At 59.9% G+C, this 14,105-nt stretch overlaps 1 protein-coding gene across 4 annotated transcripts in view; it reads right to left on the bottom strand.

Moving 5' to 3' along the window:
• HDLBP (high density lipoprotein binding protein) overlaps positions 1–14,105 on the bottom strand; it is a 57,947-nt gene that overhangs the window by 12,272 nt on the left and 31,570 nt on the right. For 2 of the 4 annotated variants that reach the window (XM_052637174.1, XM_052637175.1), the window contains exons 2-15: positions 13,188–13,252; positions 12,599–12,744; positions 12,026–12,138; positions 10,317–10,474; positions 9,415–9,630; positions 4,822–5,028; positions 4,442–4,657; positions 3,815–4,021; positions 3,584–3,691; positions 2,789–2,893; positions 2,470–2,548; positions 1,090–1,229; positions 362–466; positions 127–240 (exon numbers count right to left, since the gene is read on the bottom strand). In XM_052637174.1, coding sequence (XP_052493134.1) covers positions 127–240; positions 362–466; positions 1,090–1,229; positions 2,470–2,548; positions 2,789–2,893; positions 3,584–3,691; positions 3,815–4,021; positions 4,442–4,657; positions 4,822–5,028; positions 9,415–9,630; positions 10,317–10,474; positions 12,026–12,101 — 1,731 coding nt within the window. In that variant the 5' untranslated portion in view covers positions 12,102–12,138; positions 12,599–12,744; positions 13,188–13,252. The remainder of the gene's footprint in view (positions 1–126; positions 241–361; positions 467–1,089; positions 1,230–2,469; positions 2,549–2,788; positions 2,894–3,583; positions 3,692–3,814; positions 4,022–4,441; positions 4,658–4,821; positions 5,029–9,414; positions 9,631–10,316; positions 10,475–12,025; positions 12,139–12,598; positions 12,745–13,187; positions 13,253–14,105) is intronic. The other 2 variants (XM_052637172.1, XM_052637173.1) reach the window with 1 other exon arrangement.

Here is a 14,105-nt window from a genome sequence, read left to right on the forward strand (position 1 = left end):
TGCCGGTCTGAACGCTGAGGGCGGGCCGCCCCGGTGCCCAAGAGTGCTCCCTGAAGCGGGCTCAGGGGACCCCCAGCCCCACATCACCCTCACGCTGTTCCGACAGAAGGCGGTAGTGCCCCTCACCAGGTCGGCCACCATCTTCTGCATGTACTTTGTGCATTTCTCCACCTCGTTCTTGGGCCCTCTGAGCTGAACAATATCACTTTTTTGTGCTGGGTCTGGAAAGTTGATGATAACCTAGAACAAATAATCGGGAGATTAAGTTCGATAATCAACAGGGACTAGACCTCACAACACTGAACCCCTTTTCCAACTGCTGATGAGACGGCGGTGAAGGGCGCCGCTGGGGACGCTTTACCTCTGGGAATTTGTCCCGAATTTCACGGATCCGTTCACCCTTCTGCCCGATGATTGTGCGATGAAATCTCTGCTCAATGATTAGATCCTTGGTACGCTCATTTTCCTAAAAACATGACAGAGTACACTGAGGGGGACCAGGTGCAGCCCCAGGCGTCGCCCCGGGCAGAGCGCCCCTACAGAGCGCCCGTGGTCTCCACCAGCGGCCACGCCGCACACTCCTGTGGGAGCAAAGCACGACGCAAAGCTGAGCAGGGCCCTTGACCCGGCAGCACCTGCAGCGCTCATCCAGCGCGTCTGCCTGCGGTCGGGAACCAGGCCTCCTGCAGAGAGTGGCCCAGACGCTCCCCTATGTGGACCACCACGGGAGAGGCTGCAAGCCCCGCGGCCCACAGCCTCCTCTCGGGGCAGGCTCCCCCATCAGGGGAAATGCTGCACGGAGCAGTGAGCAGAGCTGGGACGCGGGGACACGCGAGCAGCCAGGGGCTCCAGATGAGACACGCAGAGCAGGCAGACACCTGTCTGCTCCCACGTGGAGGCCGCAGCTTGGTCTGGGGGAGGGGAGAGACGTGCCCCGCTGCCCGCTGTGCAGACAACACAGGCCGTGAGCCTCGACCACAGCTGCACGTGGGAACCACCAGGGTGCCAGCACACCCCTGCCGTTGGGTGCTGCGTCGGGGAAGGCCGCGGACCCGCTGCAGGGGCGCAGCGCGGGCCGGCCGGGCTTACCATGCGGGAGGCGAGCTCCAGCAGCTCCCGCTTGGCCTGCCGCACGCCCTGCGGGTCACCCTCGATGCGGATCAGGCTACTCTTCTCGCTGTCGGGCGGGATGCGCACGGACACCTTGCACTGGTCCTTGATTCTGTTTACTGGGGACATGGCAGACACCGCTGGGCGCAGAGCCACCCTGGCCCCGACCCCAAGCCACCACCCACAGGCAGGGCGAGAGGCCTTCCTGCGCCCGAGGAGCCCTGGCCGGCCACCACCCAGAGGGACCACATGCTGGTGCCTCCCTGAGAGCTCTCCCCGCCCAGCACCCGAGACATGGCTGGGCTGGGCGTGCTGGGGCAGTGCTAATGTGGACCGAGACCACTGTGGCAGCTCATGCTCCAGCTTAGAAAAAATCACTCTCAAAAAAACACAGTAAAAAACAAGCCATGTAACCCAGAGGAGTCCACAGTACCTGAAGGTGAGAGCACCCCCATGGAGCCCCATGGGGCCACGCTGTCTAGACAGACTTCACCCCTCACTGTCTGCAAAACCAGTGGATTGTTCAGCCCTCCTGTCACCCCCTGTCAACAGAGGCCCAGGCTTGCCCACCAGGAAACGGGGTCAGCATTCTGCACACTGGATAGTCAAGGGGAACTGAGCTCCTCAGAGGGGCGCCAAGGAGGGGCTGTGCACACGCAGACACAGCCGGGAGCTGCCTGCTTGGGGCGGTCTCTGTGGAGCGGGGCTGCTCTAGGCTGGTCTTGGGAGGACAAGAACCAAGGACACAGCAGACAAGCAGCAGAGTTTACATGAAACAAAATCAAGGCGAGCAAGTGAAACAGGAGAAAGCACAGCAGACACCACAGTGGCCTGTCCTTCTGGGTACAGAACCCAGGAGTTAGCGTCAGGACCTGCCCCCACCTTTTGCGAAGGTGAGCGCGAGGCCCGGGCAGCCGCGACTCGCCCCTGCGGACTCGGAGCAAGCAAGGACCGCACGGGGTGGACCTCAGGAGCGCAGGCTCACGGGGTGCCCCCCTTCACCTGCAGCAGGGGTCACGGCCAGGGGCAGGCTGCTCAGGGCTGGAGAGCACCGTGGGGCTGCGCAGTCACACTGAGGGGAGGCCTGGGTTTTGAACCATGCCCGACACCTGTGGACGCGGGCAGAGCGCTCTCTCGGCGGCTCCCTGCTGGCCCACTCAAGGCTCGGTCCTCAGCTGAGGCCGCTCGCCCAGCAGGCATGTGGTCAAGTGGCATCTGTGAGGGCTCTGGCAGGCAGAGCCCAGCCCAGCAGGTCTGGCTCAACGCGAGGACACGCCCGTGCACCTTCAGCACCAGCCTTGGGGGGCCCTGTCCAAGGTTCTGCAGGGAACCCTCCGACCTGGAGCGCCCCTCACTCACTATTGGCTCCGCTCTTCCCGATGAGGTGTCTGTGGAACTTGTGGTCGATGTTGATCTCCACGTAATCCATCCGGTTAATCTGCAGGGGGTGCACAGAGCAGACTGTGGAGACTGGAGTCCACGACATGCGCCCAGATCTCCCCACAGACAGGCAGGCCGCCATGACCGAAGTCTGGAGGCCAGCAGCTGCCGGCCCCCCAAAAGACCCTCCTTCCGGGCGCGGGCCCTCTCCCTGGGCCGTCCTGAACTCCAGGCCCTCCCCGGCCCCCCGAGGCCTTGATGGCTGTGCGCGCTCGGGGTGCGGCTGGGGACCTCTCACCAGGTCCTTGACCATGGCCTCGATCTGCTCCTGGGCCACGCTGACGTCCTCCGTGGGGCCTTCCAGTGTGATCCTGTCCTCGCCCTCCGTGAACTCGATGTGGACCTGCCGCACCAACATGCGTCCATCCGTGAGAACAGCGTGGCACAGAAGCCCCTCCAGAGCCCAGGCTGCCCTCGGGGGCCGCGGCCCACCCACAGGCTCCAGAACAGGTGAGGGGGAAGGTGGGGACTACCGTGGCTTTGGCAGTAACCACCGTGTGCCAACAGCAAGGCCCGCTGCATGTTACCGAGAAGCACCACAAACCGCACTGCCCACACCCCCTACCCCACGGGAACCAGGACTCTGAGCAGAACAGAAACGAGACACCATGTACAGGGTCCCTGCCAGGGTCGCTCGATCTACTGCAGCCCCCGGAGCACTGGGCGCTGGGGGAGGGAGGGGCCGCCCCGGGCACTGGGGGAGGGAGGGGCCTCTCTGGGCTCTGGGGGAGGGAGGGGCCTCCCCCGCTCCCTCCGCTGGCTCTGCACTGCAGGCTTCTCGGACATAACTGCTCACAAATCACAACAGTGTCGTAGCTAAATGGGATGCTTCTCGAGACACTCTCCCAAAGGAACATGGATATTTGAAAAAAAAACGTGTTCTGCTCTCCCTGGTGACCGTGGAGCAGCTGACAATCACACAACAGCTCATCTCTACAACCCGCCAGCGGTCTTCAGAGGCAGCCACAGGACAGAACGAGTGCCGGAGAGGGGATGGACCATCCACCGGCACAGCAGAGCCCAGCCCCCTCACCTTTGGCATCTGCTGAGTGATTTTGGCCAGGTTCTGCCCTTTCTTGCCGATGATGAAGCGGTGGAGCCAGGAGGGAGCAGAGACCGCAGAGACGGTGAAGCTGTTGGCCTAGGGAACCAGGAAACAAGGGATGGCTCTGCAGAGTCTGCTCCCGTGCCCACCAGGCCGGGGGCGTGCCAGGGAGAGCGCCCCCTGCCCCCCGCCCCAGTCCTCTGACCCCCAGGAGGTCACCTTGGCATAGACTTCAGTCAGCGCCTGCCCCAGCTTCTCAGGCTCGCCGCGCAGTATCACTGTCTCAGAGGCGCTGTCCGAGGGCGGGATCTCCACAGAGACTCCGGTTCTCTCCAGGATCTCCTGCAGGGAGTTGCCCTTGGGGCCGATGACGTACTTGTGCTGGGACTTCTTCACCTCCACCGCGATGGTCGTGGTCTTCTTTTTCTGAGGAGGAGCGCCGTGCACAAGGGTGTCGAGGGCAGGGACAGGACACAGGCCCCGAGTGCAGTGGCTGAGCCCCGCGTGAAGGTGGCGCCCAGCCCGCCCCCGGGAACTCGGCTCGTCACCGCCCGGGGCCTCGCCTTGGGAGGCGGGCTGCAGAGTTTACGCCAAGCTGACTAACCACAGCAACCGGGCGGAAACCAACAGGCCACGTCCTGTCTCCAAAGAAAGGAGCCAGTTTCAGACCCCAGAGCCCACCGTCTCAGGCTCCCCGCTCCCTCGGAGGCCTGGTCAGCTGGGGACAGGGTGCCCGCTGCACGCAGGGCAGGGGAGCATAGGCGGGGCTCGGCCCTGGGAACCGGGGCATCACTAAAAGGCCACGGCCAGGGCAGCGCTGGTCCCCCTCCCTCCCTGGCCGGCTACCTTCTCCTCGTAAATCTTCTTGACGCGAGCCACGGCCTGGGCCAGCTGCTCCTTCTCGCCCGTGAAGACGATCTCGGTGCGGCTGACGCTGGGCGGCGGGATGTTGATGCGCGTCCCCGTCTCCTGCATGATCTCGCTCACCAGCCGGTTGTAAGGCCCCGCGATGAAGGGGTGAAAGGCCTTCTCCACCTCGAGCCGCTCCACAGCACGCTTGTCCTGGGTGGGAGGGGCAGACATGAGGGCCCACCTGGGGGTGGACGGGGTGGGGTCTCTCTCTAATGCACACAGGAGGGAAGGGCAGGCGTGAGCAGCCGGCAGGGGTCGGTGGGATCACACCCACACTGTGATACACGCACACCGCACGCACAGGCTGGCCTCACCTGCTCCGCAGAGATAAGCAGCACCTCGTGGCGTGCCTTCTCAATGCCCTCCTTGGTGCCCGTGATTCTGATCTGATTGCTGGCATCATCCGGGCGCGGGATCTGGATCTTGGTTGCAGTTTTTAGCTCCAGGTCTTGCAGTTTCTCTCCATTTTTGCCAATTACAAAGCGATGGTGCTCTTTGGGAATGGCGACGGTTGCTGAAGCCTACGGCAGGAAAAGGACCAACGGAAACGAAGCCACTTGGAGGCTCCGGAAAAGCCGCTCTCCACGACGCTCGCCCGTGCAGGGATGCCCGTCCCACCGCCTCCCACCTCCCCGGCCCCAGGCCCTGCTTGAGAGCAGGCTCAGCTGAAGCGTCACCTCTGGGCAGCGGGCCCCAGGGAGTGTGAACACAGCCGGCCTCCCAGCTCCAGCTGTCGGTTCTCTACCCGGCCAGCCCCGAGCCTGTTCCCGTCTCAGTGGCGCCACACAATAGGCAGGACGCAGCCAGAGGGCAGGCGCGTGCTGACTAGCCATGCTGGATTCTGTCTCTGCAGCAGGACGCTCTGTCAGACATGAGCCCGGCGTGTAGGTATGCAGGGCTCTTCCTCCCTCTCTCTCACAACCAGTTAAAACAGAGAACTCGTGTGGGGAAAGAAAATGAACACAATCGAAATCCTCAAACTGCCAGAAGTTCAGCAGCTTTCTGAGGTCACAGGGGAACTCTGGGAGGAGACAGAGGTGGCCACTCTTTCCCAACCTATACTGAAACCAGTCATCAATCAAGAGGACTGTGAAAAAGAAAAAAGGAAAAGCACGGCGTAGGGCTCCCGACACCAGAGCAGCAGGAAACCCCAGAGCAGCCAGCCTTCCGCCACTCCAGGGGCTGCATCTCAGAGCAGAGGGAGCAACGCTCAGAAAAGGAGCGTCGGATCCTATCACAGGCAATGACAAGGTCCTCACTTCGCAAACGGCACAGAAAGTGGTGGGCAAATGAGGTTTATCCTAAAAATGGCTCAATGTTAGGAAATCCATTTATATAATTCATCGTGTTTCTAGATCTAAGAAGAGAAAAATCAAACAATCAACTCTATAAAATTTAAATCCTTTCGTGAAAAAATCTGCATGAAAACAGAAACCAAAGAATATCTATTTTTAACATAAAGCACACGTGTGCGCTCAACCCTAAGGCTGTGCTTGGGGGAGACACGTGTGTCAAGGCCCTGCATGCCCACCCTCTGCCCAGAGTGTTTCCCTCGAGAGGAGACACGAGAAAGCGGAGCAGACGCAGGCTGGACAGGAAGAGGCGCAAGACTGCACACAAGGGAAGGCGGAAGAAACCACGACTTCACCCAACTCTTACTGACTGGAACAGAAAGAAAAATTAGCTCTAACTCATACTGACAACGTGTGGTTAGAAGACGCGACAGGAAGACCACTCGTCTCAGTGGCTGGACATAGAACAGAGGTGGCGGGACACATGCTCCCCAGGTCAGGGCACAGCCCTGGGGAGTCTAGCGCCGCTCGGAGCAGAGAGCTGATGAGCACGCACACAGGGCAGAACAGAAGGGGACAGAAAGGATAGGACATCCTGGAGGCTCGCAGTAGCTGCACCCGGTGCCAATCTAAAGCCACCACCTCTAACACAGAGAGCGCCAGCACACGGAGAGACGGGCTAGCTCAGAACCCAGGGGCAGGCTGAGGGCAGCACGGAAACGCAGGGCGTGATGAGACCTGCCGCCGCGGGAAAACTGCTAATCCACACAAATTCCCAACAGACCAGGAAGGGAAACATAGCAACGTCGTTACAAGCATCTGAAAAATAAGAATAAACTTCCTTACAACCCAAAGGAAAAGGAAACCTTCCTAGCAGCAACAAAAAAAACCTTAATGAACCTGACTACGTAAGAATGAAACTCATACAGCAAAACATACCAAGATCAAAACACAGATGGCAAATGGGCACGCACTACTGGGAACATACATTCCTGAGGAAGGGCTCTCGAGAGCACCTCGAGCCAGACGGACAACTTGAACTTGACAGCAGAGGAAGAGAACAGAGCGTGCACAGAGAAAATGTAAATTAAGAGTACTAGCAGCCTCCTTTCAGAGTCCAAAGCCTGAGCGTTTGATGGCCCTGGCAAGGCTGTGAGAAAGCCAACAGGAGGGCACACACACAGCGCCGAGGGGAGGGGTGTCTGGCTGCTTCAGCACAACTCCAGATGCAGGTACCCTCTGAACCAGCCTCCCGCTGCTAGGAAAGCTCCCCCAAGATGCACCGGGCAAACCAGCAGACCGTACGTGCACGCAGTGCTTGGTGGGACACAGCCCCACATGCCCGCGCTCACCCCAGCACACCTGAGCCTGGCAGCGGTCTGGGGGCGGGAGCCACGGCCCGCCGTTGTGTGCATCACAGGACCCGCTGCACCAGGAGGCAGCCTCCCGCCTCAGCGGCAGGACACACCCGCAAAGACCAAGCAGGGCCACCCAGCGGGGAGAACAGGGCCAGGAGGGCCTTATATGGGGCTCACCTGGCAACCACAGGTTTAAATACTTTAAAAAAAACTGAAAGCTTCCCAGGTGGCTCAAGGGGTAAATAAAAAAAAGAGTCTGCCCGTCAATGCGGAAGACGCAGGAGACGTGAATTCAGTCCTTGGGGTAGGCGACCCCTGGAGTAGGAAGCAGCGGCCCACTCCAGCATTCTTGCCTGGAGAATCCCATGGACAAAGGAGTCTGGCTGGCTATGGTCCACGAGGTCACAGAGTCAGGCACGACTGAGCACGCACGCTTAAAAAATGAAAATAAACTAAAAGCAAATGAACCTAACTATGTATCAGATACAGCACAAGCTATGTATCAAGATGATAGCGTAACCTTGATAGAGAATTACTTGAGTGATCTCAGGGCCCAAACGTCTTTCACCCTAAAAGACACTTGAGTCTGAACTCCTGCAGCTTCCCACTGTGAACCTCCAGGGCTCTGGGATAGTCAGGCCTGTGGAAGCGGCAGTGAGGAGCAGGTCACACATCTCTCTGGGTGAGAAATCAGGAAGTGGATCAGATGAATGGATATGTCAGAAAGCGGCACGGTGCCCACCTGAGGAGTTCCCACAGGTCAGAGACGAGGCAAGCTCTGCAGAAAACACAGCTAATCAGCACGCCGGAAGTTCCCGATGACACTGAAAGGATGCACAGACCCGCAGTGAAGGCGCCAGAGCGCCAGTGTGGTCTGAAAACCAAGGGGAAAAGGACCAACGACGGATCGTGCCTGTCCCGACGATTCGGGAACCAAGGTCTCTGAGCCGCGTGAACCTGGGCGGCAGTGAGCAAGGCTGGCAGAAGGGCTAGACAAGAGCACAGCAGGCCACCTGCGGACTGGCAGCAGGCACAGGCGCCACCCACAGACTCGCTCACTGCACAGGGTGAGCGCGGAAGCAGCCAAGCCCCCAGATCTGCCCCACTGCTCAGGAAAAATGGGGGGCAGTGGGACCGCCAAACATCGGTGTGTCCCCCAAAACCAACCAGCAGCACGAAGAAGAGGTGAGGAGGGCCCTGCTGGGGTATGAGCAAGCAGGCAGCCTCGGCTGGACACGGAGGAAAAACCCAGCGGGGAAGGAGCGTCTGAGATGCAGCGGGAAACCCTCACACCGCCTGGGCTGGCGTGGGGACATCAGGAAACTGCTATGACTTTCAGAAGCGAGCTAACGACACGCGGTTATATTCAGTGAAACAGGAGAGAGGGAGCCCGCAGGAATCATTTGCAGGAGAACGTATCTGGGGCTTGCTGTAAAGTAAAACTGGGGGGCGGAGGGGAGCAGAGCGGGAGGAATGCCTCAGACACTGCCAAAACCCACTGGCCAGCAGACCCATCGGCACCAGCCACAACGAGCAGCAACGGAGGCACTCTCTCCACTCCCTACCCTGGACAGCTGACCAGCTCCCTGAACGTTCCTTTCAGCTTTGAGTGTGAGAGCCCAGGGTTCCACAGCACCGTGCCGCCATGAAGCCCCCCACGCATCAGATTCCCATCTCGGAGCCCCTACACCGAGACCAGCTCCCCCAAAGCTCAAGAGACTCAGCAGCAGGTTGGAAGAACCCTCATTTCTAACTGAGCCCACCCAAAGCTCCGTCCTACACTTTAATAAACATTCTCTGCTTTCACCTCAGGGTCAAGGGAAAAACTCATCAATCACTGACTTACTTCTTTATGACAATAGTTCTCCAATCAGTTCCAAGTTCTGGCATCAGATGGCTAAGGACGACAGCACTGGTGACCTCCCAGGCCCGGGGTGGGGAGTGTGTGTTTAAACAGCTCACATATTTGCTGGCCCCCAGAGCCAGAACCGGCTCACCTGGCTCATCTACACACGCGTGTCCTCACCCCAGCGTCTGGCCCTTAGCTCTCAGCTCCTGCACCTGCGGAGCAGAGCTGGTGGTGTCCCGGGCCTATGAGCGAACTGCTGCTTGTCCACTAGCAGAGTCAGGGGTTCTGAATGCTGCTGTCCTACCCTGGACCCTCCAGCCCTGCCCCCCGGGGGAGAGCATATGATGGCGTCGGGGCCGTGTCCACAGGGCCAGATGCCCCCCTGGGAGGCCTGCCGGGAGCACGCACCTGAGTCTGAAGTCGGGCCACAATGTCTTTCCGGGCTTTCATGACAGCGTCCAGCTTCCCTGAAACCATGATGGAGAGGCCCTGGTCTTTGGCGAGAGATAGCTCCAGGTGAGCGCCGGTTCTCTGCATGATCTCAAGGCAGATTTTTGCTTGTTCACCTTCTCCAAACTGGTTCATGTCCTTGTATTTCCTCTCCTCCAGCGGTACATGGAACACCTGCTCAGAAAAGGTCAAAGAGGGAAGGTTAAGGGGACAGAAGAGGTGCCCAGGAACCGGACACGTGGAGAGACCAGCAGGAAGTGCCCAAGGGCAGGGGGCTGCTGTCCTAGTGAAGTGGAAACCCCCCACCCCAAGTACAAATGAAGACATGGGACACCACGCAGCAGGGGGCCAGGTCAGCAAAGGCAGTGAACTGGGAGGGGGGCGGGCTAGGGGCGTGGGCGACAGGGAGGGCCCGGCCAGCCACGTCGGGGGGCGGGGGGGGGGTGCGCCAAGTGGAGGAGGGGCGTGTGCAGTGGGGGAGCAGTGGGGACAGCGGGCGTGGGCCCCCCGCCCACCCTGGGGTGGGACAAGAAGACGGCACAGGGGGTGCAGGAGGACGTGTTCTGACCCATGTCCCGGGCTGGGCGCAGGGTTGGGAAGAGACTGACTTAATCCAGAGGCCCCTTTTCACGCCCAAAGCAATCTCATATTTGATGTTCAAGAACCCTGTCGGGATTTCTCTGGTGGTCCAATGGTCAGGCTTCTTTGCTTTCACTGCCAAAGGCCCAGGTTCAACCCCTGGTCAGGGAATGAGGAATCTGCAAGCCTCTTGGCCAAAACCAAAACCAACCAAGCCGCTTCCCATCAGCTGCTATGGCTTCCTACTTGGAGCGGCAGGTGAAGTGGGATGGAGCGTCTACCTGAGTGATGACAGAAGCCTTGATGGGCCGGATCTTGTTACTCCAGGCGCCAGCAGGCTCCTGGGCGTTTTCCAGGCAGGCTGCTTTCTCGGGGAGTGGGGGGAAGGCATCCTTGTAGGTTGGAGGGTCGCTCTCCTCTTCGGAAGTTAAAGTGGCAACTGGACCGGCCAACACAGATCAAGAGTGTTAGACGGAGAAAACACAAGGAGCGCTTCAATGCCAAGACACAGCACTAGCGGCTGACAATGACCCCTCACTCAGCCATGGGGCAGGGGCCCCAAGGCCGGCAGGGTCAGCACCCTCAAGGTCAGCGTGTGCACTGGGCGGGCCACTCTGAACCTGAGGGCACCCCCGCCCCTGCACAGCCTTCCCGGGAGTCTCAGCTCAGACCCTGGGCCCCACAACTCCCTGTGGGGTGAGCTCCTGGAAGGCAGACCTTGGCACAGATTTTTCATCCCTCAAGACTATTCTAATCTTGTATTCTTAAAAACAAGTCCCACCCCCTCCCCAACGCCTGGCACATGGCCAGCTCTTAAATCTGCAGGAGGAAACAATGCTGCAGCCCAGACTGCCCGTGAGGACCCTGAGGCAGACTCCAGCCGGTGCCCAGTGCCACAGGCGATGCTGGAAGGGCTCTCGCGAGAGAGGCGTCTCTGCGCCCCCGCCACCCACAGGGAGTACCCAGGGGAATCAGGGCCCCTGCACCGCCCGCTCCACCCACAGGCCCTCACCATCCACATGCTGACCCGACACCTCCACACCAGCAGGAATGTGCCCGTCTGGGTCATGCCCGGAGGTCCCGGGCTGGGCGGTATCTGGCAATGGCAGGGCCCAACAGCAGAGGGACAACCTCTGGGGTCAGGCTGGCCTGTGTCCGACTCCGAGGTCACCACTCCCAGCCATGTGGCCAGGCTGCCCTGGAGGCCAGGAAAGGCTCCATGTGAGCAGCTGCTGGAGCCCGGCAGGGCCTGCTCCCACCCCGAGTGGATTCGGACCCCACAGGGTCTTTGATCACGTGGCAGGCCCAGCCTGCAGGCACCAAGGACCAAAGCAAGTGGCCAGTTCTGGTCTCCACTGCCTGGAGATGAGCTGCTCAAAATGCAGTTGCTGTGACTAACGAAACACCTCTTCAATTTTAATTAAACTTCGGAACTGATACTCAATCCCGTTACCGGAAAAGTTTTAAGGAGTGTTAGGAACAACAAACAGTAGGACAAGCTACTCTTTCAACTGAAACTTTCTAAAAACGAGGTCCAGGTGAAGGGCTTTGAATGGACATGGAGCCCTCAAACCAGGCTGTCCTGCAGCCATAAATGCGCATCCGATTCTGAAGGGACAGAAGAGACCGTCAGGCAGGCGTCTGCACCAGAGAGAGAGAGACGCCGTGGCCTGTGTGCCACGCCTGCATGTCCTGACAGCCCAGCGTCCGCCTCTGCCAGCCGCCCCGGGTCCAGTTCCACACGAGGGAAGGAGGCATGCTGAAAGAGCGCCCGTCAGTCACGAAGGCCAGACCCCTGGCTTGCCACACTGTCCACATTTCGAATCTGTCGTCGATCCATCCGCCACCCGTGGCCAATCTCACTCTGCAGACAAGGGCGGTGCAAACGGAGCCCACAGCACTGCCGGGCCCAGGCCCGCTCACAACACAGGGCGCAAAGGCACCCCTGCAGAGGCTGCATGGTTACCAGCAGAGTGAGGAGGCGCCTCACCTTTGATTTGCTGCGGCACCAGTCCACTGCGGTGCTCAGCAAAGCTCTCCTGGGTCAGAACTGCAACGGAGCTCATGGTTGGTCTCAGGGCGCCACTCGATCCGGGTGAGCCACTGCGGGGAGAGGGGGGTCAGAGGCAGGCCTGGGGCATCCACCCAGGGGCGCGCGCAGCCAACGACGGCGCCACTTCACTGGCAGGGGACACCCGGCTTCCTGCGCCAGCATGGCCAACGTGAGGGGCCTCCCAGACTCCAACCAGGGGACGGAATGGAGAACCGGCTCCCTGCCCAAGGTGGAGCAGACGCAGGCTGTGGCCGACAGGTTCAGCACAGGACCCCGGGGGCCGCAGAGACCACGTCCGAACCCCCGCCCCACATGGCGCCCCCGGCCCCAGCCACAGGGCCCCCCCAGGGGCTCTGCAGACAGCAGCCTCAGCTACGTGGTCAACCTGCTGTCGCCACACCTCGTGACGCTCATACAATGCACGGCAGGACAGGAGCTACAAGGGGCCGCGGGGGAGCAGCCTCCCTGCTCTGGGGACAAGCGTGGCAGCACGGGGTGGATCGCGGGCACCTCCTAGCCGGGGGACTCAGGCGGCGGCGGAGAGGCCAGCCGAGGGCACGTGGCTCTGCTGTCGGGCAGGAGCCCCACAGTCGGCCTCCAGACGCCCCCTGGAGCGGCCCCAGGACCCGGGCACACGGCTCTCAGAGCCACAGCGCCTGTGTGGAAAAGGGGCTCAGTGGCACGGGGGAGCCCCTCCCCAACTCCAGCTGCACCCCAACACTAATGCACAGAGAGGAGCAATCGCGCTCCCAGGGTTTCTGTGCCACTGAGGCAAAAAATGTAAGAGAGTCAAGTCATTTTCAGTGAGTTTTTTTCCCATCATTTTTACAATTCAGTAAGATCCCTCCCCAAATTAAAAAAAATTAAGCTCTGGAAGCAAGGTCCAAAATCAGATACCCTCAGCAAACCCAAAAGGAGAAAAGATTGAAAGTCAATGGGAACCAGATGGCCCACCCCCCAAAAGGGCACAGGGGTACGCCCCGCGCCACACTGGGAGGCGGGCAGCAGGGCTTCCCGCTGAAGCACCGCGCGCAGCTGCAGGACGATGCGCAGCGAAAGGGCACACGCAGCCCGGGGCCAGGAGGCCGGGCACACTCACCAGCAAAACGGTCGGGAGCCGGAGGGTCCGTCCTGAGGCCGCCTCTGTCAGCCTGCCAGCTTTTGCTGGTGCGGGGCAGGAAGAGAGAACCGGCAAGGAAAAAACCAGAGAAAAGTTACTTATCTGCCTCCGACAACCCAGATCACTTCCCTCTCAACCAGAAAAGGTCGAAGTGTCATTTATTTTCCCTTTGGCTACTAACCAATACTAGGAAAATTTCTTGGGGCAGGAAAAAAAAAAAAGGAAGAAGCCCCTTCCATTAGGCCACGCGCTTGCTTCAGACTGATACACTGCAGCGGAGCCTGAGCCAGAGCTGCAGAGGCACCTTCCCGGGACCCAGGGAGTGATCCCTTAGGAACCGCAACTTTCACATACAACCACTTGGAAGTAAAACTCTCACAAAGCTGCTGTTTGTTCCCCTGCGGATAAGTGTTTTTTCCTGTCCTCCTGTTGCTCGTCTCCGCTGAGCCAAAAGGGAAAAGGTCTGCAACACTGTGTCCTGACGGAGTGAGTGCGCTGGGACACAGAGCTCCTCAGGAGGACGGAGGGCTACTATCTAAGAGCTCCGGTGTCTTTGGTGGTTACTTTGTTCTTGCTGTTATCCTGTGAAAGTCCTTCAGTCCCTTGTAATCCACTGGGGATTTAGAAACCAGGCCATAAAACAGCAGGGCTGGAAAGAACCTTTAAAGGCCATCCTAGGAGGACCAAGAACTGCTCAGTGAGGAAGGAGGTGTGGGTCACCTTGCCGTGGGGGACTTCAGGGTGGCGAGGCTGCCACATGCACGTGACGAAGTAGACTTCATTGCATGGGCGGGCACGGCCCACAACGGGGAAGTCACAACCATGGCAAGAGCACCCTGCCGAATGGCGAGCAGCACCTCCAATCTCACTCACAGGACAACTGTGCTCAGGAGCTAG

This window comes from Budorcas taxicolor, chromosome 3, assembly GCF_023091745.1.
Source record: "Budorcas taxicolor isolate Tak-1 chromosome 3, Takin1.1, whole genome shotgun sequence".
Taxonomy (NCBI): Eukaryota; Metazoa; Chordata; class Mammalia; order Artiodactyla; family Bovidae; genus Budorcas; species Budorcas taxicolor.